General features: G+C 38.6%; 1 protein-coding gene across 3 annotated transcripts; it reads right to left on the bottom strand.

Moving 5' to 3' along the window:
- Positions 1-2,361: 2,361 nt before the first annotated feature.
- ACTR2 (actin related protein 2) lies at positions 2,362-27,148 on the bottom strand. 3 transcript variants are annotated; one of them, XM_030446601.1, is made up of 10 exons: positions 26,962-27,068; positions 22,146-22,256; positions 18,680-18,697; positions 16,467-16,682; positions 12,321-12,393; positions 9,935-10,071; positions 9,007-9,156; positions 8,158-8,303; positions 7,600-7,732; positions 2,362-6,494 (listed from the first exon to the last, which is right to left on the bottom strand). In XM_030446601.1, exons 3-10 carry the CDS (start codon positions 18,680-18,682, stop codon positions 6,324-6,326), a joined length of 1,029 nt encoding a protein of 342 aa, XP_030302461.1. In that variant the 5' UTR covers positions 18,683-18,697; positions 22,146-22,256; positions 26,962-27,068; the 3' UTR covers positions 2,362-6,323. The 3 variants fall into 3 exon arrangements, with proteins under 3 accessions (XP_030302461.1, XP_030302459.1, XP_030302460.1); XM_030446599.1 differs by having other exon boundaries at positions 3,407-6,494; positions 18,680-18,694; positions 26,962-27,092; XM_030446600.1 differs by lacking the exon at positions 18,680-18,697 and having other exon boundaries at positions 3,407-6,494; positions 26,962-27,148.
- Positions 27,149-27,396: the final 248 nt, after the last annotated feature.

Below are 27,396 nucleotides of genomic sequence, written 5' to 3'. Positions count from 1 at the left end.
TGCTGTCCTGCTGATACCTGAAGAGCCACCTTTATTGCCAGGAGGAGGCCTTCCTGCATCCCACGGGAGAGAAGGGGGTTTCTCTCTGCTCTGAAGGGCTTGGCACATCTCTCCTGTCTAGGGGACCCTGATTTAAGCAGTGAGGTGCTTGCTGGTTTTGCCAGTGGAGCAATAGCATACAAATGGAATGATGGAGATGGGAGTGATGGCTGTGAAGGAGCTGAGGTCAGGTAGAAGCTGACTGGTACATTGTGGAAAGTGAAATTAGAGTCTAGTCTACTTACCATTGGTAGGTTCAGCATTCAGGACAGAGATCCTACTACTGCTGGTGCAAAAGCTGCAGGGTCTTTAATCATACAGAGAAATGCCACTGCTTTTTTGACAGGCAACTCTTTTCCTCTAGGTGGTAACAACATGCTACAACAGGGGGTAAAACCAAGTCTTTCCCCCAGCACATGGCTTTGACATCAAGAGACCTATAGCTCCAGATATATTCTCTTCAAAATTCTGCACAAGCAAATCCTTGAACGAAAGACGTGACTCACACTGCTCTGAAGGCCAGCACTGGCTGCCTTCCTGGATAACCTGGGTCAGCAAATCCTCCTTAGCTTTGAGTTGAAGCTCAAAAGTTGGGTTGTTTTTCAGTAAGCAGTCTACTCCCCTAGAATAAAATTCCTTGTCTTGATGAGCATGAGGATGGGGAGAGCTGGATTGCCTCATTCACCTTTTGAGGAACATGTGACTTTGCTGATGGTCCTGGCACAACAGCCAAAGGAATGAATATTCCTCATGTATTTGCTGCCATTTTAAGAGCGGATAACCATTTAATTAGTTGTTCACCCTCCAGGGCTGTGACTTCTTGTATAATTAGATAATGAGCAATTATCATTACAGAATTTTGTTCTCACGTGGTAGTACGTGGATTCCAGCACTGACCACATTTCAAAGGCTTTTTGTATTCCAGGTTTCTACCCAGTAACACTGTGGGAAGCACTAGTACCCCCTTTACGAGAAGACTTTCTTACAGAGTACAATCTACCAGAATTACAGGTGCTAATATCTCACTTGCTCTTGCTGGGCTTGCCACGTGGTAGTGTGAAGTAATATTTATACCCACACTACAATGGGAAAACGCCAAAATATTCCAAGATTATGTTGTTGGGTGCTTCCCAAAATAGTACCTTAATGCCACCCTTGCCTTTCCTGCTTTGGCAGGGAAAGCCAACATCAGGATTACACAGAGTGGTTTAGAACAGAAGGTTGAGATTTGGAGTAGCCCCCAGAAGGGCCACTGTGCTAAGAAAAGTGCCTGATTCAAGTCAGGACTTACAGGATGTACTTGTGTTGAGGTCAGCAACTGGCAATTAATTAATTCGTTAAAATACTTGGAGAGATTTCAAATGGGCACATGGTGAGAACATGCATGAAAGAGGAGGATCTTGAAACCACTTAAGCTTTAGGGCAAAAAAAAACCCCAAGAAAACCCAGATGGGAGATGGGTGCGGTGATAAAAAGGTATAGGCAAGGGGCCCATATCTGTCATTATTCTTGCAGCTAGAATTCAATTACCAATCCTAGGTTTTGGGGAAGATATTTCTTTTTTTTTTCTTTTTCTTTTTTTTTTTTTTTTTTTTTTTAAATAATGTATGGGAAGGAACACAAGTTCTGCGGTTAGAAGATGCCCCTTAGCATCATCCCAAGTTTCTGTTATTACTCTGAATATACTTTACTAATCACTCAGGATAGAAACTGCTTCCCTAATCTTCAATGTTAAGGAATTGCCTTCAGATTAAAAAAAAAAAAACAAAACATTAAAAAATTGGGAAGCAAAACCCCACGCTTCTCCTCCCTGAACTTTTCTTCCTTGTTTCAGCAGCACCAGAGTAGAACTCTGCACATGGCAGGCAAGAAGCCCTTCTCCAGCTGACTGGGTGACAAGCAGACGTGCACTGCAATCTTGTTCTGTGCAGTTGTTAGCTGGGACAACAGGCTGCAACAACAGGAGAGAGAACAGTAAGATATTTAAGCTATTTACCTGGGGGATGTTACTTAAAGCTGAGCTGATATTTGTGATGCAGTGATGGCAAGAGGCAAAATTCTCAGCCCACACTAAATGGAAGATTATTTTTCTTAAGGCCTATAATGGCAAAGTGACAGTGACTTATAAAACCAGGACAACAAACCAACCTACTATAGAGGAACTCATAGCACATGGCTCAAATAAAGCAAAATGTTAGCTTTTAATACTTCCTGAAAAAGTCCAAAACAATTTTTTCTGACACTGTTCTCCTGGATGCTAGAACACAGGAAGGACTTAAAAAAAAACCCTAAACCAACAAACAAACCCAAACCAACAGAAAAACAAACAAAAAACTTTATTTTTCACAGTACTGAAACAGCTAATGATGCTTGTCTGTGGAAAACAGATGAAGTGCCCACAGGGAGGAATTTACTATTGAAAAAGTTGAAAATGTCAACTGAGCTGTATTTAGTCCTTGCCACACTAAAGTCATGTCAGGCAAAGCGAGCCACAGGAGAGAAGTGGGGAACACTAGTACTGAACAGAGGTAGAGACTTATTTCTAATTTATTTATTGGGGGGGGGCTTTTTTTTTTTTTTTTTTAAATAGTTGCTATCAAAATCCTGTCTCAAAACACCTGTATCTAAGATGGGATGTGTTTCACCCAGACACTGAGTCAAACAAACCCAGAGCCAAACTGCATGTACTGGTTCACTCCAAGAAAACCAAAGCCATTATCCTACCAGGGACATGATGCCTGGAGAACATGCATACAGAACATGCATGTCCAATGAACTGGGGTGAAGAAGCTGGTTGAAAAAGCCAGATAAATGCATCATGATTAGTGGGCCAGATACTAATCCACACAGCAAGTTGAGAATTACAAGATTTCAGGTGCAGGAGCTGCTTCAAACCAGTGCATCTTTATAAACACTACACATTATCCTCTCATACAGTTCTTCTATCAGTTAAAACGAAGGATGCAGGTGAAGTAGCACATATTATAAAACCAAGGTGATTTTTCCTAAACAGAGCATCATTGTGTGACTTTTGAGCTTAGCCAGAGATGCTGAAGTCAACACAAGTTGAGAGCTTTTCCCATTTTGCAGTACCAAGCAGAGAGCTTGAATGAAAAAGATTCCTGTTCAAGGATAAGCACTTTATTTTACTGCTAAAGAAACCAGGATGGAGGGAGGGGAGCCTTGGCTAGAGAATGGATTAGGGGTGCTTTTCTCACTCTGTGACAGCAATCAATAGGGAATGTGTTATTTTGTCATGTCAGATTTCCTCAGCATAAGCAGCTCATGATAGTTTTGTGATGGGAGTTAAGTGAGAGAAAAACTGACAGAACTGATTTCCCAAAGGAAACAAAGCAAACATAATCTACTTTGAAAAAAATCTGATTTTATTTTTATATTGAAAAGACCTGTCAATTTAAATAGATGTTTATTTCCATTCATGGTCTCAACCAGTGTTGTGTGTCAACATTATTCAGAACTGTATAAAAAGCCATTTGTGTTACATTGGTTAACATCCTAAAACACTGGAGGGAGGGGTTTGAAGCAGCTTAACATTAAAAATAGGATGTTCCCAAAAAACTTACACAACTGATGCGGCATCTTCTATTCTAATTTTATAGGAGCTGAAGCATATTGCAAATACAACTCAAGTTATTTGGTCTTCAACTAAAAACAAAAAAAAAACCAAAACCAAAACACAAACCCAAAACCAAACCTTAATCAGATTGCTTTCATAGAAATATTAAGATGTTAGCTGAGAGAACACACACACACACACACACACACACACACCTCTCACGTGTGCAAACACACACATGAAGAACCACACTGAGCACAACTGGAATACCCCATTCAGTATTTGGATTATGTATGTGTTCTTCTGAATCCAGGATAGTTGTAATTTAAAATGCTAGTTGCCTTTTTTTTTTTTTTTTTTAATATATACATGGTTTCCATGGAAACCCAAGATTCTGCACAATCAACTGACACTCATGGCAGTGCGAAGTTCTCTAGTGAAAGGGCCAAATTGCAAAACCTTTACTCAAACATGCACATACCCAACTGAAGCCAATGAACAGGGGAGAAGATGGTTTAGAAAAGGGGTTTGCAGGGTCAAGGTCTAGATTTGAAAAATCACATGACAGATTGTCATTAAAAAAAAAAAAAGGTTTTAAGTCATTCTTTGGTTTATTTCCATGATTCTCAACACTGTCTGAAAAAGCCAGAGACAGTCACATGAGAAACCATAGCCCTAAAGCAAGCCTACAGCATTTTTAAATCCTGTGTATTAAATGTTCAGAAGACTACAGGAATTCAGAGCACCCCTTACATTCATGCCCCCAAAAATCTAGTAACTGTTTAAGTGCATGCACTGAGGCATGACCGGCATGCCTGTAAATTCATATTGTTCAAGTTAAGAGTAAATATAGCTGCAAAAAACCCCACCCACCTATAATTAAATGGTCATTACTAGCAGTACTATAGTGACTGTCTTGTTATTAAAGAAATGCAGACATGGTTTCTGCCTGTTTGGCTCACTCAGCCAAAAGCAAGCTGTCTGCTCAATTTAGAAAAAAGGCAAATTTTAAGAATTCCAGGGTGTTTAATATTTCCATGTTCCTGGGGTCGATTACTAATGTAAAGATGCAGACAAACAGCAAGTATATGAAAGCATATCTTGTACATTCCAAGGTTTGGAAGTCAAAAGCAGACCTTAACTTCCTTATGCTTAAGTGTTATGGTAGGCTTGGAAAACCAGTAAGAAGTGACACAAGATTTCCATGAAAAGCAAAGTAGAACTAAGTCTAACTGGCATTTGTATGCAAGCAGCTTTTGCTATGCTTTATGTAAGGCAGATTTTATTGCAAAGATAGTTACCAATCTACTAGTAAGAAGGAAAATACAGGCAACTATACATAGAGGAGATGGCTGATAATTACTAGTGACAACTTAATATTTTTCAGAACAACTCAGCTTTAATATGCTTTCTGGAAACACCATTTTCATCACTGGTTTTCACTTCCTTCCCCATCCCATGTTAAGTATCAAAAATCAAGAGTGGACAGAATGAATTGTGGATATTTACCAACCAACATCATCTTTTACTCCAGTGTTATTTTTAACCAGAACAAATATAGGTCATTCTTTATAACCTACTGCCAGTGGTTGTTTATAAATATCTGCTTGCAGCAAATAAACACCATTCATTGAAATATCAATCTGCAGTAACTACTTGGCACTAGGTTAATATACTTGTAAAGTTTAATGGAAGTGCTTCTGATGTACATACAAGCACTTAAAACATCAGAATTTTAAAACAAAGTTTTGGGGTTTTTAATATCTATTGTTACAGTTTTCACAAGCATTCTTGAAAGTATTAAATCTTGTCGTAAGTTGAGAGGCTCCTGTCTCAGCATATCTAAATTTCTCAACAGTTACAGAATAGCTAATTTAACATTCTTGCTTCCTATGCTGAGACAACATTGTACCAAAACTTAGCTATAGAAAGAGGCATTTTTGGTCAGACTGACCCCCAGCTGTCCCTTAACAGAAAAGCAACACAGCTTAAACCTGTCTCCTCCCCCCAGAAAAAAAGACACCTAAGGCCACAAATTTACATTTGCCAGAGTACCAGGTGTTTCTCTGTTTGTGCCCACTGAGAAAAATACAGTATGAAAGCCCCACCACCACCTTTAAAGGATAAACCACCTCAGAAGCCAGTTTAGGCAGCAGTGCGTATGGAACCACATTACATCGAAACAGCGTGTTAAAGCCATTCCAGCTAGCTAAACTAGTTAATCAAAATTCCTAATTGCACAAAAGAAAGAAAGAAAAAAAAAATTGTCTTCACGTAGAGGAAAAAAGATGCAAAGATTACCACCACAATGATCCAATAGCAAAAACTGCTGTTTAAAGGTTTTCTTATGCTAAAAAAGGCACACAACCCCTTGTGAACTAGAGATAAAAGCTAGCAGTACTACAGCAATAAATCCAGAAGAAAAAGCCTACCAGAATTACCCAATTGCCTACTGGGAAGGAACAATGAAGTAGACAGGCTGCTCTTGCTCTGTTTTGTTTGCGGGGAAGTGGTCAAATTTAATAGTCAAATTTAGCCACATTAAGAAAAATTTAACAAAAGCTACCCCAAGAAACCAAAACAAAACCTGACCTCCGGGTCAAAAGGCCACAGACAGGCCTTTCCATAGCATGTAGCTGAGTGAGTTCAGAGATTGGCAATGAAAGAAAAAAAGCTTTAGACATGTGATGGGAACAAGCTTTGGGATTTATCGAACAGTCACACCAAGCTTCTCCAGCACACGGACTCCCTTTTCTTGGTATTCTTGTCGGGTCATCCAGAAGTTGTCTTTGTCTTTCATGATGTCTGCTAGGACCGCACCACCCAGAAACACCATGTGCTTTCGACGAGGTGGATCTTCGATTCGGATCTTAAATTTCTAAGAAAAGAAAAGAAAATGTTACTAGGGTTCTTGAAACAAAGCCTTTCACAATAACATTGTGCTTTCCACCAGAACAATAAAACGGAAAACTGTTTAGTGAGAAAAATGCAACCAGAAAACTGAAATGCTAGCACAGGGCACCCTGTGTGAGCTTACAGCTTGCGCAACCAAAGTAAAATAACTACTCTGCGCTGGAAATTAGAGACAGCTATTGACACTTTCCCCAAAATTATGCTTTCATTGTATCCACAAAAAGCTCGGGAGTCAGAATACAAACTTAAAGACCACATTTTTGCACTTCACAAGCATGGTAAAGAGTAAAACACTTTCTAAGCATCAATGGCTAAGATTATGAGAAGCTACCAGATCACCAAATCATAAAATATTTTAGAATTATACCAAATTTTAAAAGAGTAGATGGAACAGATCTAAAATTTACACAGTCTTGACTAGCTTAACTAATTAATACTCCCTTAAACTCTTCACTGCTGAAGCTCTAACTTCAAAAACAAAAATTAGTACAAATCAAAGCTAAGTGTGAAATACTGTTTTAGACTTAAAACATTCTGTACAACTGAGTCATTCCATAGAGCTGCAAAAGATTTTTAGGGAACACTGTATTAAGAACCATGAAAATTCAGTTCTAGTCACCATTAGAAATTTCACTCCAAGGAATTTTCTCTGTAAATATTTCTCTTCTCCTCCTTGAAAAGCAGACTGCATTATGATGCAGTGTTACCTCTGTAACATGTGTTTTGTCTGCTTATCACAGTCACCAATGAACAAGGGAAATTTATTCCACTAGTGGTGTGAGAGAATTTGAACCTCCCCCTTTTGAGTATTTCACTTAAGAATATGAACAAAAACTGTCTCAAAATAAGAAAAATCATTTTTACTCCAAGGCATACTTTTTACATACATTTTTACTCTAAGGCATTACTTTGCATATACACACAAGCCACCTATGTGAAAGGCAGGAATATTGCAAGCTGGTTGGAAGGCCACCCGCAGCTCCTGTCATTTCTGACGACTTGGTTCCCTCTAGCGGGGATTCAGGATAAAACTTGGCCCCGGGCAAATCAAGCAGCTATTCGGTACCTACCGAGAGTTTTTCCACATCTCCTTTCAGAACTCGTTCCAGGTAGAGCTGTTTGAGTTCCCGCTCCAGTCGCGAAGGCAGGCCAGGGTACATGGTGGACCCTCCAGACAACACAATGTGCTTGTAGAATTCAGACCTGACAAAAAAAACAAACAAAAAAAGAAATTCTTCTACTGTCATATGGTATAGTTTGTAGTACAAATAGGTACCTGTAATGTATAGGGAGCAAATACAAACCTAAAAATTGGTCACATTACACTGAGAGAGACTGAGCAGTCTGGCAGACTTGCCCATGATTACCAGGCATCCTAGAAAGCAGCAGTAAAATATATTGTGTTTTCAAGATTTTATCCTTGCTCATTCATACCAAAATAGTCAAGTTTTCTGACAACTTGTTAAGATCCAAAATATCAGGGAGTCTCAGGAGTCCCTCTCTCATTACACACCCTGCACCAGCAATGCACATCTCTGTGTCTAAAGCAAAAGATGCTGCTTTGTTTAAATACTGTTCTCACAACACCCATCTACCATAACAGAGGATTTTAAGTGTTCTGCTCTTACCTGGTATCAATGTCAGCAGCCTGGATGGTGTTAAACAGCAATTCAGCCACACCAACCCCCTCTACGTTGATTAAGTGAGGCTGGAAGAGGGCCTCCGGTGCCTCAAACCGTTCCCCACCAACTTTGATAATTCTGCCATCTGGGAGCTAGTGGAGAAAAAAAAACCATTGAGAAGACTACTTTTAGCCACTTGGATACTAAACAAACCAAGGGGAAATTACCTACATTGTTCCCTAATGTTTTAAAACAGGAAATTACTGACAACTGCCACCACTGCAAGTCCTTCAGTACTACTGAAAGAAGATACAAATTCTTCAATCATTATGCAGTTTACTTTGAGACAGCAGGCACCAGATACATCAATACTGCTGTATCAAACATTTCCTTGCAATACCACTCCCAGTATCCATTTAAAAGATGATTTTACAGCAAGACTACTGCTTCCTGCAAGCTCTCTTCCTCCATGTGTGAGCACAGAAAGTTTCCTCTAACAGGAAGTTTACAGTTCTCGTCACCAGGTACCGGTCTCCTATGTCACTACTAGATGGATCAAGTTGAAAAGCTGACATGCAAAAATAAGTCCACTTTCTCTACAATCCTCTGTACTACAATTTTCAAATTTCAAGAATCTGCAACAACAAAAATGAGTACAAAGTCCTACTGAGAATCTGCAAAGAAAAAAAACGAAGCTTTTAAAAGTTTTCACAGAACCATGTAATATGATTCTACAGTCTCCTGTGCCTGGGAAGTGAGCTGCCAAGAAAAAAATCAGAAGGCATCAAAGCTAAATGCTACCTGAACTTAAGCTTACGAAGTTCAGGACAAGAAAAGCTCTCTCAAGACACTCACCGTGTAGGATTCAACTAGTACTGTGGTCTCTAATGCCAGTTTCTGCTCCTGTTCAATGTTGTATCCCACATAACACAGCTTTTCCTTGATCATGCGAACAGTCTCAAAGTCAGCAGAGTGGTTGAAAGCATAACCTCGCAGTAAGAGAAGCTAGAGGGAACACAGCAGGTTGCAGTAAGTGAGAGGCACAATCTGGACCTCTTTATCAGTAGACAGGTAAATTCAAAAAACCTACCTGTAAACCTTTGTCTCCCCTTTTTTAACTGCAAATTTAATATCAAGACAAATTTGTCACATTGCATCTATTATTACCAGAATAGAATAGAAGTAGAAGCCACATTACTCCAAGTGGGAAATTCTCTTCATTGTTACAACTTTCAGTATAAATGCTATATAGGCAAATGAAATAGAACCAAAATAATCTTTATATTGAGGGTTTCACTTCAGAACACTCCAGCTTAACTGTAAGATTTGTCAATCCAAACTGTTGCTTATACTTATGAAACCCCAAATAATCTATAGAAGAGTCTTATTTAGTAATCAGAGAATTACTATGCTATATTCTATGCTGTAAGAAAGTTTTTCTGAAAACAGATGAATAGAACCGATAGAATACAATTTTGTTTTCATTTCACACATGAAGAAGGCCAACTTTTGAATTTTTCCTTCCCAAATATGGAATGAAATCCCTTCCTACAAGACTCCAACTAAGAAAATGTGAAGTCTGAATACAATCACTTGTGACTTAGATGAGGAAACATAGCAAGTATAGACTGAAGCAATATATCAAATATAGGAATCCTTAATGTAATTAACATACAAATAACAACAGGAAAATGTGCAGTGATTTCTTGCTGTCAGGGGGCTTTAACTTGAACCAATGTACCACAGATAACAGCTTCAGCCTTAAAAATTCTTCCCATCTTACCTTAATGAGGTACCTAGTGATATCCCTCCCAGCTATATCTAACCGCCTGGTGAGATGAGGAAGAGAGAAACCTTCATAAACTGGGCAGATATGAGTTACACCATCTCCAGAGTCCACAACAACACCAGTCAACAAACCTAAAAGAAAGGAAGGGGGGGGGAAAAAAAAAGGTACAACTTTTATTAACCCCTTCATCCTTCATAATTACACCAGAATAGTAGTGAGTTTAAGATAGGATTTTTCATTGTAGTTAACATAATCTCTGTTCCCTCAGTCATCATTTTGGGAAAAGTAGTCACAACATAAAATTCAGTTATTTTCATTCAGCTGGATTTTAGATTTAAGGTTTTCACAGTAACAAACACTTGCATCTGTGTTTTTAAAAGTACTACTTCTATATTTTTCTAGTGCTTATAACCCTTCCATTCACAATTTTATCTGGTGTTTCAACATCTTAAAGTGCACCCTAAGTAAAGATAATATCTAAGACCATTAAATGCTTGTTGGGGCACAAATTCCTCCTCAGATTCAGCTGTGTATGTGCAACCCTATATTTATTTCTCAAATGCGAAGAAAACCAGAGGTAGTCTGGCCACAAGGTACCTTCCAACAATTATTAGGACTTTTTAATTTTAATGGTCTATAAAAAAAACAAAAAAAAAAAAAAAAAAAAAAAAAAAAAACCCCAAACAGTGCTTTCCTAAGGTACAAAATATTTGGACTGTACACACACATTTTTTTCACCACTGAAGCAGCATTAGGCTGAATCACATCCACTTTCACAGATAACAGAAATTGCTCCTGTGAAAAAAGCTTACCATAAACCCACCGCATTCTGAAGCGTAAAAAACTGATATGAAAGTATATAGAAACAGAAGTTTCTATGCTTCACTGACAAAATAAATAAGCAAAATCAATGGTGAAAGTTGATCAGAGACCAGTTTTACAGTTTCCCACAAGCTACCTAAAGCAAGAAAATATATCTTTAGGAGAGATCTTAAAATGAGGGAACATAGCAAGATGCAATGGCTTGGCTAGTGTAATTTGCTCAAGCTTTGTAAACAGGAGGTAAAAAAATTGGTTATTTGCCTTGAATGAACCAAAAGAACACACCTTAGTTCATCTGTGTGATCAGATCTTCAGATTTATTAGTGAACTGGAATAACCACCATGAAAAGACAAGTCTTGCAATCAGACATATGCAGTAAGGAAGGAAATAGTCTCAAGGGACTACACCAAACTCCAAAGGACTCTTGTGAGGAATGGCTAAAGAGTTTCCTAATTAGAACTAGGTTTTGATATATAAACTTCTTTGCCTTTAGAAGGCACATGAGTCTTAAGGGTTTTAACAGCAGCAACAAAATGTGGTGTGCTGAAATGAGGCACATCTCTGTGTAATTTTAGCCACTAATTTAATCTTTAATCTAAGTAACTAGGAATTTTAAAAGGCTTTTTTCAAAAGCAAGTGTTGTTTGTGTGCCACCTGGTTTTCACATCTTAGAAGGTCTTCAATTTGGTTTTAGATGACAGCAGGAAAACTGGACTTCCCTAAGTTGTTTCACATGTTATTCACAAACTAATTGAGCACAACATGTAAAATACATGTAAAATTACAGCATAATTAAAGACTATATGTTAGTCAACTAAACACTTATAAGGAATCAAACCAGAGAAAATCCAAGTGTGGGAAGAAGCAGTGTAATAGCACAGAACTAGTTTTAAATGACTTTGATAACAGTCACACTTGTGTACATCATTACTTTTGTTCTTGGGCATAGAAACTAGGATGACATGTTAATGGATAAGGATATTTATGTCCTGCTATGTCACAGCTAAATACACAAAGCCACTAGTAAACAGACATAAAAAGTGACATTATTAGAATGAATACACTTGAGTAACTTATTCAAATCCTAGATGGATTGCAGTCAATGATAGAATTTCTATCAAATCAAGTGAATCCCTAATTTTCTCCCCAGGCTGAGGATCATTTATCCTGGTTTGTCTACAGCAAAAGAATCGACACTTTTTTTTGATCTGAAAATAGCATGTAAGTCACTTACTCATCATCTTGAAATTCACTTATGGGAATACGTTTTTCCTTTATCAGAAAAGCAAAAGCATGTCATTAAGACTCATGACAAAAGCTAAATGACTACGCCCTGAAACAATGAGAATTTTGATACACTAGGTTGTTGTGTTTACAAGGACAGTTAGTCTATTAAAACAACACTAACACTGGTTCCTATCAACAGTTCCTCAAAAACAAAATAGGTCATAGGCTGAGTGGTGTTGAATTAAGCCCAAGACCTATTAATACCATAATAGAACTTTGGCTCTGCAACACATTTATAAACTAAACAGATTTTAAGTTATCTTTGCCTACCTTGTGCATACAAAGTAAGAACAGCCTGAATGGCTACATACACCCCAGAAAACTGGTATGTCTCAAACATAACCTGTAAGATGAAAGCAAAAATAAATGTTCAAAACAAGCTAAATATTTAAAAGAAAAACATTTCACAGATTTTGAAACCTGTATTTCACAGATTTTGTATTTTTACCGATAAAACCACTTTCCAATAAATTTCATTGCATGGATTCTACACAGACATTAGCAACCTACTTGCTTTATGGCTGTCAGTAGTACATTCAGTTCTGTAACTTACCCGTTCACACAAGATGAGCCATATGAAATACTCCATATCCATTTAGTAGCATAAGTGAATACCTACAAGAAACCCACACACCAATTTCTGCCAATTTACTAAGCCATTTTCCATGGTGCTTAATGAGTGGGAGGCAGTACTTGTAGACCAGCCAAGTACTTCATTACTGAAGTGTGACTTGGGAATGAAATGTCTGTTAAAGGCGTATGCTTTAAATCTAATGAAGTTCAGGTTTTGTTTGGGTTTTTTGTTGTTTTTTTTTTATACTTCATATTAAGGTCTTCAGACTTCGTACAACCTCAGACTGTGTCAAGTAAACACAAGACTCCTACACATGTGGGTCTAGAACAAGCCCAGTGTCACAGGTTATTCTCTGCATCTGGGCCACCTTCTTCCCTTCTTTTAAAGGGCAACTGATGACAAGCTTCTAGAATTACTGCACAATCCACTACTACTGATATAGGTAGGGCACAGTCTGATATCACATACAGATAACCACAGGTATGCAGAACTCTTACTGAAACATGAAAAGTAACTGCCTGTCTTGCAGACTATGTTCCCCTAACCATTAAGCTGGTTTCAGTGAAGAAACAGCCTAAGATTAAATGCCATAGAGTTTATAGGACCTTGTCTTCTTTATAAAGACAAAAAGGGCAAGTAAATAACTCATACTGTACAGTAGTTTTCCCCTCAAAATGCTCTACCATAAAAAAACAGATGAACTCCTATTATTCCAGCACACACAAAAAGTTTTGCTTCTGCTATTCTGCAGCCTCCCGAGCATTTCTGCAACTTCTAGGATTAGAAACTAATTAAATCCTAAGTACTCCCACAACTCAAGTAAAAGATATCTAAATATTTTTGAAGAAAACCAGCTGATGGATGACAATTTTAGAACTATTTGTAGCACCTCCTCTGTTAGAATAACATGATTTTAAACAGGTGGCCCATATCAAAAACCTGATCCTTGTAAAGTCAAGTTAATTATTTCATAGCTGTATCAAGCAGAATGCAAAACCCCTGGGAAGACTGATGGTGCTTTTCTCAGGATATCTGCTTTGAGCACACAGTATTGCAGAAGTAGAAAGGAATACAGAGGGAGTTAGCTGCAGAGTACCCTGCCAAGAGAGCACCATGCTGTGGGTTTTTATAAACCCACCAGTGTGAACTAGGTAATATAAAAGGAAATTTAATACAGCAGTCAGGTGCATGAGCTGAGAACAAGCAAGACATCACAAGGCTGGCTAGCAACTTCCATAATGGCCACAATTCAGCACATACCCAATGTCTTCAGAACCAAGAAGCAGAAATGTCTGCCACAAAAGAAATAGTTAAGAGGGCAGCAACTCAAAAAGAGTTCCAGTTTGAATAGCCATTATCTACAATAAGCACTAATCCAAAGATGTGTCTTTTAAACAACTCAAGTTTTTCATTATGTAAGCACTCAAGAAAAATCTAAATTATCTTCATAAAACAAAATGAATAAATGGCATCAGTTACTGCATTCGCATGTTGTACTAAACTCTAGAAGCCACTGCAAAACCATTTTATAACCTATTTGCAGGCTTTTGGGGGGTTTGTTATTTTTTTTTCCAAGACATCTAGGTCTGCTCTGTTTGACATGAAAAATGCCTTGACATAGGACATACGTTAGCAAATCTTAGGATGGGAACACTGAGGAGAATGTTCTCCTGAAAAGATTCTTCATGTGACAGAAGCTTTTGGATTAACCACAGGTGATCTTCTAACTGAGCACAGAAAGGAGGAACCAAAAATTGGGGAAAAAAAATGAAGAACAGTAGTTTGAGACTAGCATAAGGACTACACTAGAATATCTCTTCAGTTAAATGATATGCCATTACAGTCTGACTGCTCTTGAAGTTATTACAGAATAAGAATGCGGCAGATGATGAGGGACAAAAACATGGCAAACACTCAATTAAACTGAGGAGCAACCAGTGCCCAGTGCCTTGTAGATGCTGAGTACTTTCAAGAAACAGTACTTTCAAAATACACTTAACAATGCAGCTGTAGAGAACACTTGGTGCTGTTACTATGTAGCCGAGTTGGTTGATGGGGCCATGGGGTGAGAGAGAATTACTGGAAGCAGAATGAAGAACAGCACATATAATTATCTATCATCTTGATATGATCCAGATGACTAAGCTTTTCTTTTAAAATGCTACTGCAATATATCACAAAATGCAAAGACATTATTGTATTTACTGCAGGCTTTAGGAAAACTGTTAATTCAGTCCTCTGCTTGATATGGAGCTAGCCTCCCTGACAAGGAGGAATCCATGTCAAAAATGGAAAGAGTATAAATAAGTTACAGTTAAAAACCTAAACAACCACTAGTCCTCTTAACACTGTGAGCCATTAAAAATATTAATACAAACAGTGAGCTTCTCTAACTCAAATTTAAATTTAGAAAAATGGATTCTAGTTCTCTCCAGTTCTCTGGATCATGATTAAAGATCTACAATCTCTGTGGTTTAAAAAAGCAAATGGAGCACTACAAATATTTTATTAGAGTTCAGAAGCCACTAGTGACTTTTCAATTTATGGTATAAAATTACTCAGTCTCTGAATAACTAAAATTCAGCCTTTTGTGTCTAGGAGGAAAACAGAATCAAGAACATTATTGTAGGCTGCTGAAAAGCAAGAAGCCTGAACAGGAAATTCAACCATTCTTGCTACATGAAGGTCACAAAGAATAATTTGCTACATCTATCACACTACAGCTGACTGATATACAATAGACAGTATTGTTAATGTTGCATTATATAGTACTTGGGTAATACGTCACTAATGTCCCCAGTTGCTAAGAAATGCTGAATTTAGATTGTACAGTTTTTTTTCACTTAAGTTTTTCCAGTTTTGCTACACTTCACTTGCTTTCAAGTCACTGAAAGGCAACATTAGCACAAATATATTAACTGCCACATTGCAGAAAGCACTACTGTAGCTGTCACAACAAAAGGATTTTAAAGGTCAGCAGGTAATGATAAAAGGAAATTCTTATTGGATGAAGCAACAAATTTGGGAAAAAAAAATACACACAAGCTTTCTTATTCAAAGTTCTGATAAATGGACAGTTCCAGACAGAATACATTTTCCCAGCCCAAGCATCTACTCCAATGACACTTTCTTTAAATTACACTTTCAGTTACAATGAATACTCACTGTAACTGAAAATACTTATGATGCTTGAGAAAAAACGTAACAGGAAACTAAACTTTTTGTTCTCCTCAGAACATAACTGCTCTGCAAAATTGAGTCTTTGTGATTTGGTACTACAGCTAAAGAATATACATCTGACAACCTACATTAACACAAGGTTCAGGTAGGATCACCCAGGCCAGTACTCTGGATCCAGGCTTTCCTTAGAAGGCTTCCATTGATAATCCCCTAGCATTAATCAAAGATTAGTGAATTGACTGTCATAACACCTTACACCTTTGTGTTAACTACCTCCATCAACAATGCTCCACCTGGTAATCATAATCTTGCTCAAACCTCAAAACTCCTCTGAAGATTTACTGGCTTACAGAAGTCCAAGTCATTTACAGTAATTAACATTCATCCAGTATCTTGGATAGATGAAGATAACCATGTATTTCCAATTCTGTGTTTTAATGGTAACACGGCTTGACACAAGAAGCCTTCTAATAACTTTTGAATGATACCAGCTTGCTTGAATTTAACCACAGTGGCCTTCATGACCACAGTTAAGCATGAATTTTGGTCACAAAACAGGAGAACTGCTTAGCCTCAGACATTTACCAGGTGTTCCAAGAAGTTCAAATCTCTTAGCAATGTTTCACTGACTGTATATAACAGTTTCCACTAGAGAGACTTACCTCCACGATCTTCTCCCTATTTTTAGTTGGATTCATGGGAGGTTCTGTGAGTAGTATTTTACAATTTTTTGTGTCAATATTAAGCTTTTCTGGTCCAAATGTGTAGTCCCAGAGGTGCTTCATATCATCCCAGTTCCGAACTATGCCATTCTCCATTGGATAATTGACTTCCAGCATTGAGCGCAACTCACTTGCTTCATCACCAACCATGAGATCCTGTAAAATTTTAATACAGAAACATGTCAGTGCTTGCAAATTTTCTCAACACCAAAATCCTCAAGAATGACAGTGAACTGCAGCAGCCTGTGTCCAACTGTGTTCTTAATGTCCACATTTTAGAATCCTTTTCAGGTACTTAGGAGGCAAGTAGAATATATTTCGCATAGTATTTAAATTTGGTTGTTACCCACCTCATACCTTTTCCAAAATAAACTTTGTTAATTCCATTCTCCAATTAACCCAAAACAAACCAATACACTTTGCTACAGCTAGACATCACAACAAGCTTTGTAAGTATGATGCTTCTCTCACTGCCACCTCCAAAATTCTTTTATCAAACACTAATTTCAAAAGGCTGAGATGCAAATAGCACATACAGGTAGTAGGTGGGATTGGCAGAATATTTTTCCATGCATGTTGCAAATTTCTGTGCACAATACCAAAAAAGGAATAATGAGTGGTGAATAAGCATACCCAACAGTAGCAAAAGCAAATAAGAGATCAGAAGTTTCACACTAGACATTAAAAGAAATAATGGTTTACATATTGCCTATGTCAGTAAGGTGTTAAGAGAGACATCTAAATATAAAATATACCCTTGGCTGTTCCATGCCAAAAATACCAAGCCAAAACCCCCAGTAATTCATTCTTACATAAATGCAACCAACTAAAGCATAGTTTGTATAGTCATTTTATACTGATTAAGCAATCTGTTTATTAAAGTTAGTTATGCAAACATCACACATTCAAATTAGTAGCATCATATCTTCTGCTTTCCCACGTATTTCCCAGAGGAAGTATGCACAGTAACATTTATCTTTGCTCCCTACTAATTCCTATACTTTTCTAAAGAAGCCTTAACTCACTTGCTCATATTTAGCCTGTAAGAACAGATTTCAAGGTACCAACAGCACTGTTTCCATACTATTATTATATTGATTTCAGAATGAAAAAACACCCCACAGCTGCTTCATACAAAAATATGCCACCGCAGTTTGCAGTTGCTGTGGCACAGAAAACTTGGAGGTGAAGGTTACTCAACCTACTATTCACTGCTAGGGAGAAAAGATGCTCATCAAAAACTCCAGTGTCAGGTTTATAATGCCTTCTTTTATAAAGAGTTGCTGTTGACTATATATAAAGGGAGGTAACTGAAAACAGTTTAAAATCAATTCATCCTCTTCCACCCCCTCTTAATGACAAGGCGCTTTATTTTCCCTTGTGCAGTAGATCACACTTTATTTATCTCAGCTACACAGGAAAATAAAAATCAAGCCTCTAACATTTTAAAACTAATGTATTCTGGTGAAACCACACTATGAGAACTCCACCACACAACCTCGTTACTCCTGAGAATTTAAGACAGCAGAAACTCCACCATTTAGAAGAACCAGAAGCAAATTTTTTGCGCACTGTTCTTCGACACTCCAACGCTACTGAACAGGACAGCCCAGGAAAAGCCACTATTCAAATATGCAAAGCAAGTTGAACAAAACTTTCACATCCTTTAAAAACAAAGTTAAAGGGCAGAACAATTGTTCTCAAGAGTAGGTAACAAACATGCGCAATTGGCAGGTGAAGAGGAGGAAGGGCAGCACAACCGAACTTGCAGAGGAAACTGTATCATGACATTCCATACTTCCACCTCTGCTATTCAGTAACACTCGTCTAACTGAAATCTGAAAGTTTATTCAGTTTGTAATCTTAAATATAGCAGCTTACACTGTTAAAGATACTGAGCTCAGGAGGATATTTAAAAGTTATTCTTACCTCTTGAAAACTACAGGCTATGTAGCATTTAGAAGCAATGCACAAAATATTCTCATGAATTAGTTGCTAGTAAACCAAAGCAATGAACAGTGTCCAAAATAAGTATGTATTCAAATGTAAAATGTAGGACAAGACAAAACAAAATCAAAAAATATAACATAACAGCTACTACGGTCCCACCAAGCAAAAATGGTAAACAAACACCACAGGGGCACCTCACTTACCATCTTTTTGTTATTCTACTTCAACAGGTCAAGAAAGGTGAAGAAAGAAGGTAGAAGCAAGAAAGTCAGAAAAGGCCTAAATGAAATTCTCAAATTATTTTAAGTACACAGTAGAAACAGGCTGAAAAGAGATGCATGTACAGCGGGAAATTATCCCAATTAGTTCTGTTAGGGCCAAGCTAATACTCACAGGATCTCAGAATCAAGTGCCTCTTTAAAGGGATCTACTGTTACATGTCACTGGCATGTCAAGTTTATTCATCTTACATTGCAAACAAGATCAATATCTATCTGCCTCTCTCTCATAAACAGGATTCTGTGCATAAATATTCTGTAACACTGACATTTTACCCTGGGCAAGGCATTTATATGAATTAGACAAGATTCTGCAGGAGGCATTTGACCATAACTAGCTCTGAAAAATGCTTGATTTAAATTTTGTTTTAAATACTATGCTTTAAATACCTAATAACATAAAGGTAGTCACCAATAAGCAGACTAACCTGTTCATATATTATTGCACCAATATTCACACAAATGAGTAATATTTACTTAAATTATGATATCTACTGTCAGAATGGGAATAAGCAGTCATGAAGTGCAGTAGTAAGAGCAGCATCTCAAAGTTCTTTCTGTATAGCAAACTATGGAGGTAGAAAGATAAATTAAAGCAGCTGGGGAACACTACAAGATATTTGAAGCATACAAATATTGTACAAAACTATACTACAGCCATTTTCAAACTTATTACAATTTTTTTGTTATTTGATTAAATATAACTTGAGCCACCTGAAGTGTCCAAAGTCATAGAATAACTGTCAGCACCAGTAAGGTGCATCTACTTATTCTACTTATTCTGATAATGGTGTCAGAGGAAAAGTGCACAGTTTCTGGCATCTGCCTTTGGACAGGCAGTACAAAGAGGCTGGTCAGAATGTGGGCATCTTCCTCAAATCCAGAGAATGACCTTCTCTAGGCTGTCTTCGACAGAAACTGAAACTTGATCTGCCCTAAAATCCTAATTGTTTTCACTAGTCAAAGCTACTTATTTGTCCTGCCTTCCTAAGAGGGTTATTAATGCCCTGCTTCAAAGATTAGTTAAGTCAGTAAAAGTGAAGAGTGGCATCTTAAGAGTTTTAAGGTTGCAATTTTAAGCAAAATAATCCCAGTAATAACTGAATTTAAGTGCTTATGTCCTAAACAGAGGACTCCAAGTAGAAGAAAAAGCTATATCCCTCCTGCTGGTTGAAATGAGAACGAAGCCACCTGAATTTGGTAACTCAAAAGATGGAAGATAATCACTGTTTTGATAAACTTCCAGACTCTTTTTGGAGAGTGACACAGTTTAAACCAAACCAGAACAGGAGAGTTTCTGAATTTCACAGGAATGACAGCTTTTCTGGATAGGTTTGAAAACTCAAATTTATCATCTTCCCAGTTTCCTTTATTCAGTTTTTAACTTATCCCCTAAGAACTTGCAACAAATGGCTAGAAGTAATTTTTGGCATAAAGCTAATCTGCTAATTTATTTTTTTTTTCAGGAAATATGCAAGAATCTCACAAACTAAAACAGCACTTGTAATTAACAAGTCTTCCAACTGTATTATTCTACTGGAATACCCACAGTATCTGTGAGGGGGATTTCTTCTCTTGATACACTGTTTCCTTAAGAGAGATTGACAAGCTATTATAGGCAGATGCTATAAAACTTCTAGGAAGAATCTAGACACACTTTATAGTCTCCAAAATACACCCATGTGAACCATATTGAAACAGAATATGGGCAATACATATGAAATTATAGTTTACTGGTTCTTTTACACTAATCCCATAGCAACTACCCACTACTACCTCCTATCTTTCCAATCCAATGATGAATTGCATAATAATACTGAACTAACTTATCAGATAATCACAGGATACCAAAACTGGCAGGACAGGCTGTATCAGATCAGCTGGAAAGAAAACATTACTTTAATACCAAGATTTCACACAAGAGAACTTTTCTAGGACTTAAGACTTGTAAATCACTGCATAAAAGTTTACCAGGACTTCCTTGAAGAAATTTTCATGCTAAGTTTAAGTAGATACTCAAAGAAAAACTTCTCTAAGTCTTAGAAGAGAAAGGAAAATGTTTTCCCTCTCCTTACAAAAACTCTTGTCTACTGTGTAAGGGAAAGATCTCCATCCTTTCAAGCAAACTGACACAAGATATGTGGTACTGCAATATTTAAAATAAAAAAAGGCATTTTGGAAAGGTGTGATGCCTTTCATCCTTTTGACTTCCTATTATGATTTTCTCCTGATATTAACTTTTTACAGGCAGCAGAAGAAATCAGGTAACTGAAGTCCTCCTTGTTGCCTATAGGGTTCACAAAATAAGGAACGAGATTGGGTAAATTTATTTTTTTTTTTCCTTTTTACTAAGCTGCTGCTCACAAGCCACAGGGAAAGCAAAATTGAAAGGCTGTACATATGTGGTTCTAACTTGATTTTCACTGGCCTAAATGAGGGCTTCTACAGCTCTGCATTGGCTTCTACAGCTCTGCATTGCCTCCCGCTTCTTTCTCAAGTTCCTGCTTCTGCCTTGCTCTCAAATTGAAGCCTCCACAATTGTTTAGTGAGGCAGTCAAAACTTTACCTGACAAGGAAATCATTCTTTTTCAGCTTGCTCAGATCACTAAAGTGGCACAAGGTTAGAACGTGTGGCTCTAAGCAAGGGAGGATGCAAACACAGCAGGGCCAAGACATTTACTGAAGCATGTACTGAAGAAGCAACTACTAAGATTTCAAGCATCACTGTAATTACAAAATAAAATGAGAAATTATAGCTCCCCAGACATCAGAAAAAGATTCACAAACAGTTTTACCACCCCATTCCAAGTTTGGAATAACATCCCAAGATGAAGCAGCCTGAACACAGCCTCTACATGTCTAACTAGTGTGAAGCACCTAACATCTACCAACAGCAAAAAGAAAAGAAAACAAAAACAATAGAAACAAAGAAATGCAAACACAACCATGGTTAAACATCTCATACAAGATCACAGAGATCAACTGTGAGCTGAAAGCAAGCAGCATACAAAGACCTGGAAGCTCCAGCAGTTCTTCAGCACTGTCTCAGAATCTTGCATTACAGCTCTGTGACAAACATCAACCACTTCTGTTTGGTTTCTGCCTTCTAATCTTGACAGAATTATGTACTGGCATTTGAAGCCCCTTTTTGCCCAGAAACACTTGAGCCCTACCTGCTACTTTATTAGTTGTACTACCTCCAGTGCTTTAGATTATTCTTTTAATAACCTTGTAGCTTGTTACAGGCAAAAACCCAACATGGAAATAAATTGAGATACTGAAACAGCATAAAGGGGAATTAATGAAAAAGCACTTCCAAACATTACATAAGTCAAACGCGACCCTAAATATTATAATCAGTCAGAAAGGAATAGTAATGAAAAAAAATTACCTTGATTTCAATGTTTCCCACTTTAGCAGTTGATCTTATAATGGGTCTTCCAACCAAAGCTGGGAAAATATGCTCTGGAAAATTTGAACCTGCATAGCCACATTTCACAAACTGAAAAGAAAGAAAGACTTTTATTAGAATATGCGTTTTTTAACCAATAGAAACCTGGTTTGAAGTAAAAAATTGAAAGTTCAAATTTAAGAGCATTGGTCCCACTGGAAACCAACTGGATTTATATTTTCAGATAAACTTTATGCATTTCACATGATGCACAGATCAGTAAAACTGAATTAAGTATTTTCCAGAATCTTTTCTGAATCAGACTGTCAGATTTTTAACAGACACTATTAAAATTACTAAGCATATTGAGAGGTGTACAAGAGTACAGTGTTTGAATTTGGATTTCCCACCACACCATAAAAAAGGTCAAGAAATCTGAAATTCATAATTTTGTAATGGTCCACACCTTCCTATGAGTACACAAAAAGAACAAATTAAATCCAAAACCTTGCAAATTCAGATCTTATGCTGTTATAACAAGTGATAATGAACTAGCAGACAGTTTGTGGAATTCAGATGGATTTCATTCATTTTTATTATTTTCCGGGTTTCTTTTACAGAAAATGATAAAAGTTTGCAGTAAGCACTTCTAAAACCTACAGCACAACCAAAACCTCAGCTGTGGGTAGTTCACACCAAACAGGAAAGTGTTTGTTCCCCATACACGTATGAAAGAAAGCTTTACATTGATGGGTCCCAGGGTAGTATACACACTAAGAGAACAGTGAGCATTAAAAAACCACACAGTCACCAGGGGAAATTCAGTTGTAAAACAAGAACTTAAAAAGTTACAGTTTTAGCTAATGAGGACCAGCAATTTATGCTCTTTAGCTGTCCTATTCATACATCACATGCTGATTTTCTGCCTGCAGTTCATACAGAGCAGGCTTCTCTCTGATGCATACTTGGAATCTACATACTGCACTACATCAACCTGCCAGAACATTCTGCAGTCCCAAACATTACCCATTTTCAGCTGCAAAATTACTCAACCATCTAGGCATAAGCAATAAGATAGCATCACAGGATCATTCAGGTTGGAGGGAACCTCAGGAGACGTTTTGTCCAACCCTGAGGTCAAAGCAGTCAACACTGAATTCAGTCCAGAGCTTTGACCTGTAGGGTGTTGGAAGCCCCCAAGGACAAAAAAAAAAAGACAGCTTCCCTGAGACCTTGTCTGAAAGCTTAATAATCCATTACAGGTTTCATTAAAAGTCATCTGCTAGAATTTCCAAAACGTTCAACGAGTTTTCTGAAGCAAGGTCTGAAGACTGCCACTGAAATAATTATCACAGCAGAGCAAGAGTACAGCTAATTGCAGCTGATGGGGAATTCCGCCCTTACCATAACAGTTACATGAAAACTTTTGTTTGCTCTAAATTATTCACCTTACTGCAGCATTACGGGTACCTGCTTTAGAAAGAAAACTATAAAGCTAGTTACAGAAAGAGGCAAGAGATGTTTAATTAACAGTTGCTTAATATAAAGGGGAAGGATTTTTTTGTTTATGTAACCTGATTTTTTTCACCCTTTCAGTGCCTGCTGTCTCCAAAGGCAGAGCTGTTTGAAACAGACCCTAAAGAATGACACTGTGTACACAATAAACTTTGCCCATTCTGTTTCAATCCCTGTTCTCTGAATAGACAAGTATTTATCAACTCTTGCTTGTATTAAGCCCAAAAGTACCTAGGAGTTACATAGATGTTATCTGTGTATTCAAGAATGCTGTGCTGCTATGAATAAGCAAAGAGCAGTCACAGGCATTTCTGGATCACACTACCTGAATGCACCAGATTTTACCAGACATTTTATACCAGAGCAAACATATGAGACATTTTGAAGGACTGACCCAAGTCCAAGTAATAGTGCCCAAATTAAAAAAACAAACAAACAACACACCACTCCCTTACTGCGCACACCTCTTGGAACAATTATCAAATCATTTCAGTGCAATCCTCAGTATACAACATGTCTCAACAATAGCACTCAATGAATTTACACATCCCCGTAAGGTTAACCATCATTCATTTTTGCACACATTTGCTATACACTCAGAAGGTTTTCAGAACAGCTACTGAGCTGTAAGAAGTTTTACCATATATAGTTTCTTCTCCATTTCACTGTGGTTGATACAGACTCTTTCACTTCCTACTGAGTCATCAAAAGTAAGAACCTGTATGTATAAGTATTCTTTCAAGCTAAAAGAATGAGGAAGCTCTCCAACAGGTCACATGACAAATTTTAAAATGAATAATATAATTCTTATCAGGTCTCTGTTAGTGATTCTTTGCATTGATGCAACTCAAAAAAAAAAACAAAACACAAAACCAAAAAACCCTAAATACAATTAGAGCAATCTTGCATGCCACTAAGTAACTTAGTTTGTCCTACAACAAAAAAACCCACATCTATCTCTAATATTTCAGACCTCTGGGTGGTCATTGCCTGCCTCTCTGATACACTACATGTTGCAAGAACTTCCTTCTCACCACCTCTTCCTCAAAGATTGGTTGCAGCCAGATACATCAGAAGCATACAAAAACAGTAATCTTCAGAGGCATGCCTAAAGTTAAAATTGCATCTGATTTTACTAAAGATATTCTCCGTTTTTGTGCAATATTTCTGGTACCTGGCAAGAAATTTAATTTCAATCTTCATTTTAAGTATCACATATCATAGCATATCAGAAATCATACTGAAATCATTCTGACATCCAGAAAAAAACCATTATAAAGGTGCTTGTTTGACAATATAGAACTACTTGATAATCTCAATATGCAGTTAAGCCTTGAAAGATCTACTGAATTAAATTTTCTTTCACTTTAATTATTCCAATTCTAATTTAATCATCCCAAACCAAGCTAAATATTCTGAGCTTACTGATTTAACAATTGTTTCTTGATACTTGGCTCTCCCACACAAAGAATGCTGGGGCCAGGGTACTTCCATACACACACTGTTCTGCTCAGAGGCTGAGCATAACCCAGAGCAACACAAGCCCAAGTGACACAGGCCCCTCCTCTCGGCACTATAAAGGCACCTTCTGCTCCTACAGTTATTTATATCCTGCTGGTACAACTCACAGAGGAAAAAAATGCATCATTCCAAGATGATTTCAAAGCACACACAGACATGTTGCACTCTACAAAATCCATCTTGCAAACCCAACTTGGGAAAATAGGTAAAAATAATGGCTTCTACCCCATGCCTCACATTGGCCATGACACAACACTGCTGTCACTATTGGTATACTAAACATTTTATATCTTAATGATTTATTGCCATGTAAAGGACCACGCTACAGGATGAAAGTCTAATTTTCTTTTTTTATATACGGGCATGACAATAAGAGTATTGAACAATGAGGGAAAGAAAAAAAAAAGAAGCCTCCTCATCCTTTTGTAAGAAGAAAATGGAAAAAACTTTATTTTTTCCTTTTGTTTTTCCAAACTATAGCATAAAAAGAGCCCAAAAGCTCTGGAACCCAATCGTTTTAAAGATAATTTTTGCTATAGGAGGAAAAAGCAGAAGATAGCAGAACTGACAAATACCGCATTTTTATTCCTGAATCATTCTAATTATTTCAGGTGCTAATTGAAACTACCCCTCTAATTAAATGTATAACAACAATCTCCTTTGTCTCAGCTATTCCCCATTGGGTTTTAACAAAAAAAAAGAGAAAAAAAATCTTTATTCCAAAGTTTTATAAAAAAATAATAAATTCCTTTTTTTTCTTTTTTCCTATTTAAGAGATCTTTTCGTGTTGTCAGCTGTGTAAACTCTCCACATAGTATTTTTCAGTCGGGGAAAACTTAGATTTTGAAACAAAATTACCGAGGGGGGAAAATCCCCTCAAGCATCTTATCCGCTTCCTATAGAAGGTTGGGGCTTTTTTCACTTCCTGTCGAGGCGCCCCAAAGCCTGCAACCCCCTGAGAAAAAAGTGAATTTCTAGTGGGCGTCTGCACGCTGATCCCGAGCAGAGAAGGTGAAAGGAGGAGAGAAGGGGTGTGGGGATATCTCTCGATTAAAAAAAATAGCAATTTTGAATACCCTGCAGATGAAGGAAGGTCTCAGTGAAAGCATGATGCTCCATTTTGACACGTAGGTGAAAGAAAACCCCACAACCATTTCTCTAAAACCAGTAACCCTGCACACGCAGAGGGGCGATCCCTGGTTGCTCAACGTGTAATGTGCTCACAGGGAATTAACAATAATTCAAAGAAAAAATTCTAAAAATCGGTATTTTCGGTTAAGTATTCGTTGCTACGGAGAGATTTGCTCAGGATATGCAGAGAAAGACACCCGGTAAAACAGAGGAGCCGGGAGGGGGGCGGGGGAGTTTGAGGGTACGGGGGAGCAGAGCACAACATCCACGCAGCAGGCACAGCACCGGAGACCTCGCCCCCGCCGTCAAGTTTTATTCATTCGGTTTAGAAATAAGCGAACAACCAGCACAGGGCCCGGACCGCCGGTTCTCCGCCCCGACCTCCCCCCGCCCATTCATTCCGCAGGCCCGCGCCGCCACGGGCCGGGGCTGGCGGAAAGCAGCGGGGCCCTTTCCAGCGCCAGGAAGCGCCTTGGCGGGGGGACACGGGGGAAGCGGTAGGGTTCGGTAGCGGCGGCAGGCCGGGCGCGGCCCACGGGCGTGCCGGCAGGAAGCCGAGTCGGGTCCGTTCGGGTCGGGGGGAAGTCGCCTTGCTTCCCCTTCCCCCCCCCCTCCAACCGGCGGCAGGGCGGATCCCGAAGCGACTCACCCCAGTGCCGTTGTCGCACACCACCACCTTCCTGCCCAGCGTGTCCATCGCTGCGCGCCGCCGCCCCTCACCGACACAGAACGGACCCGGACCGGACCGAACCGGGCCGCCGCCGCCGCCACCGCCCCAACTGCCACAGGGGCGCCCCCCCCGCCCCTGCCCGCTCGCCCGCCCTGCCGCCGGTCGCGCGCGCACGCCGGAAGCCGTCAGCGCCCGCCACCGCCCAATCAGCCCGGCGACGCCCCAGCCCCGCCTTCCCCCGTTGCCATGGCGGCGGCCCCGCGCCCCGCGGCCTGCACCGACCACGGGAGGCCGCGCCGCAGCCGGAGGGGAGAAAGGCCCGAAACGCAAGCCGAAACAACGCGTTTATTTTCATTTTCGCGTTTCCCCGATGCCGACTCGGGGATGGTGCTTCGTGCCGTCGTGACAGACAGA

The sequence above is a fragment of the Calypte anna genome, chromosome 3, assembly GCF_003957555.1.
Source record: "Calypte anna isolate BGI_N300 chromosome 3, bCalAnn1_v1.p, whole genome shotgun sequence".
In the NCBI taxonomy this organism is placed as follows: Eukaryota; Metazoa; Chordata; class Aves; order Apodiformes; family Trochilidae; genus Calypte; species Calypte anna.
This window is presented reverse-complemented; position numbering and strand designations above follow the sequence as displayed.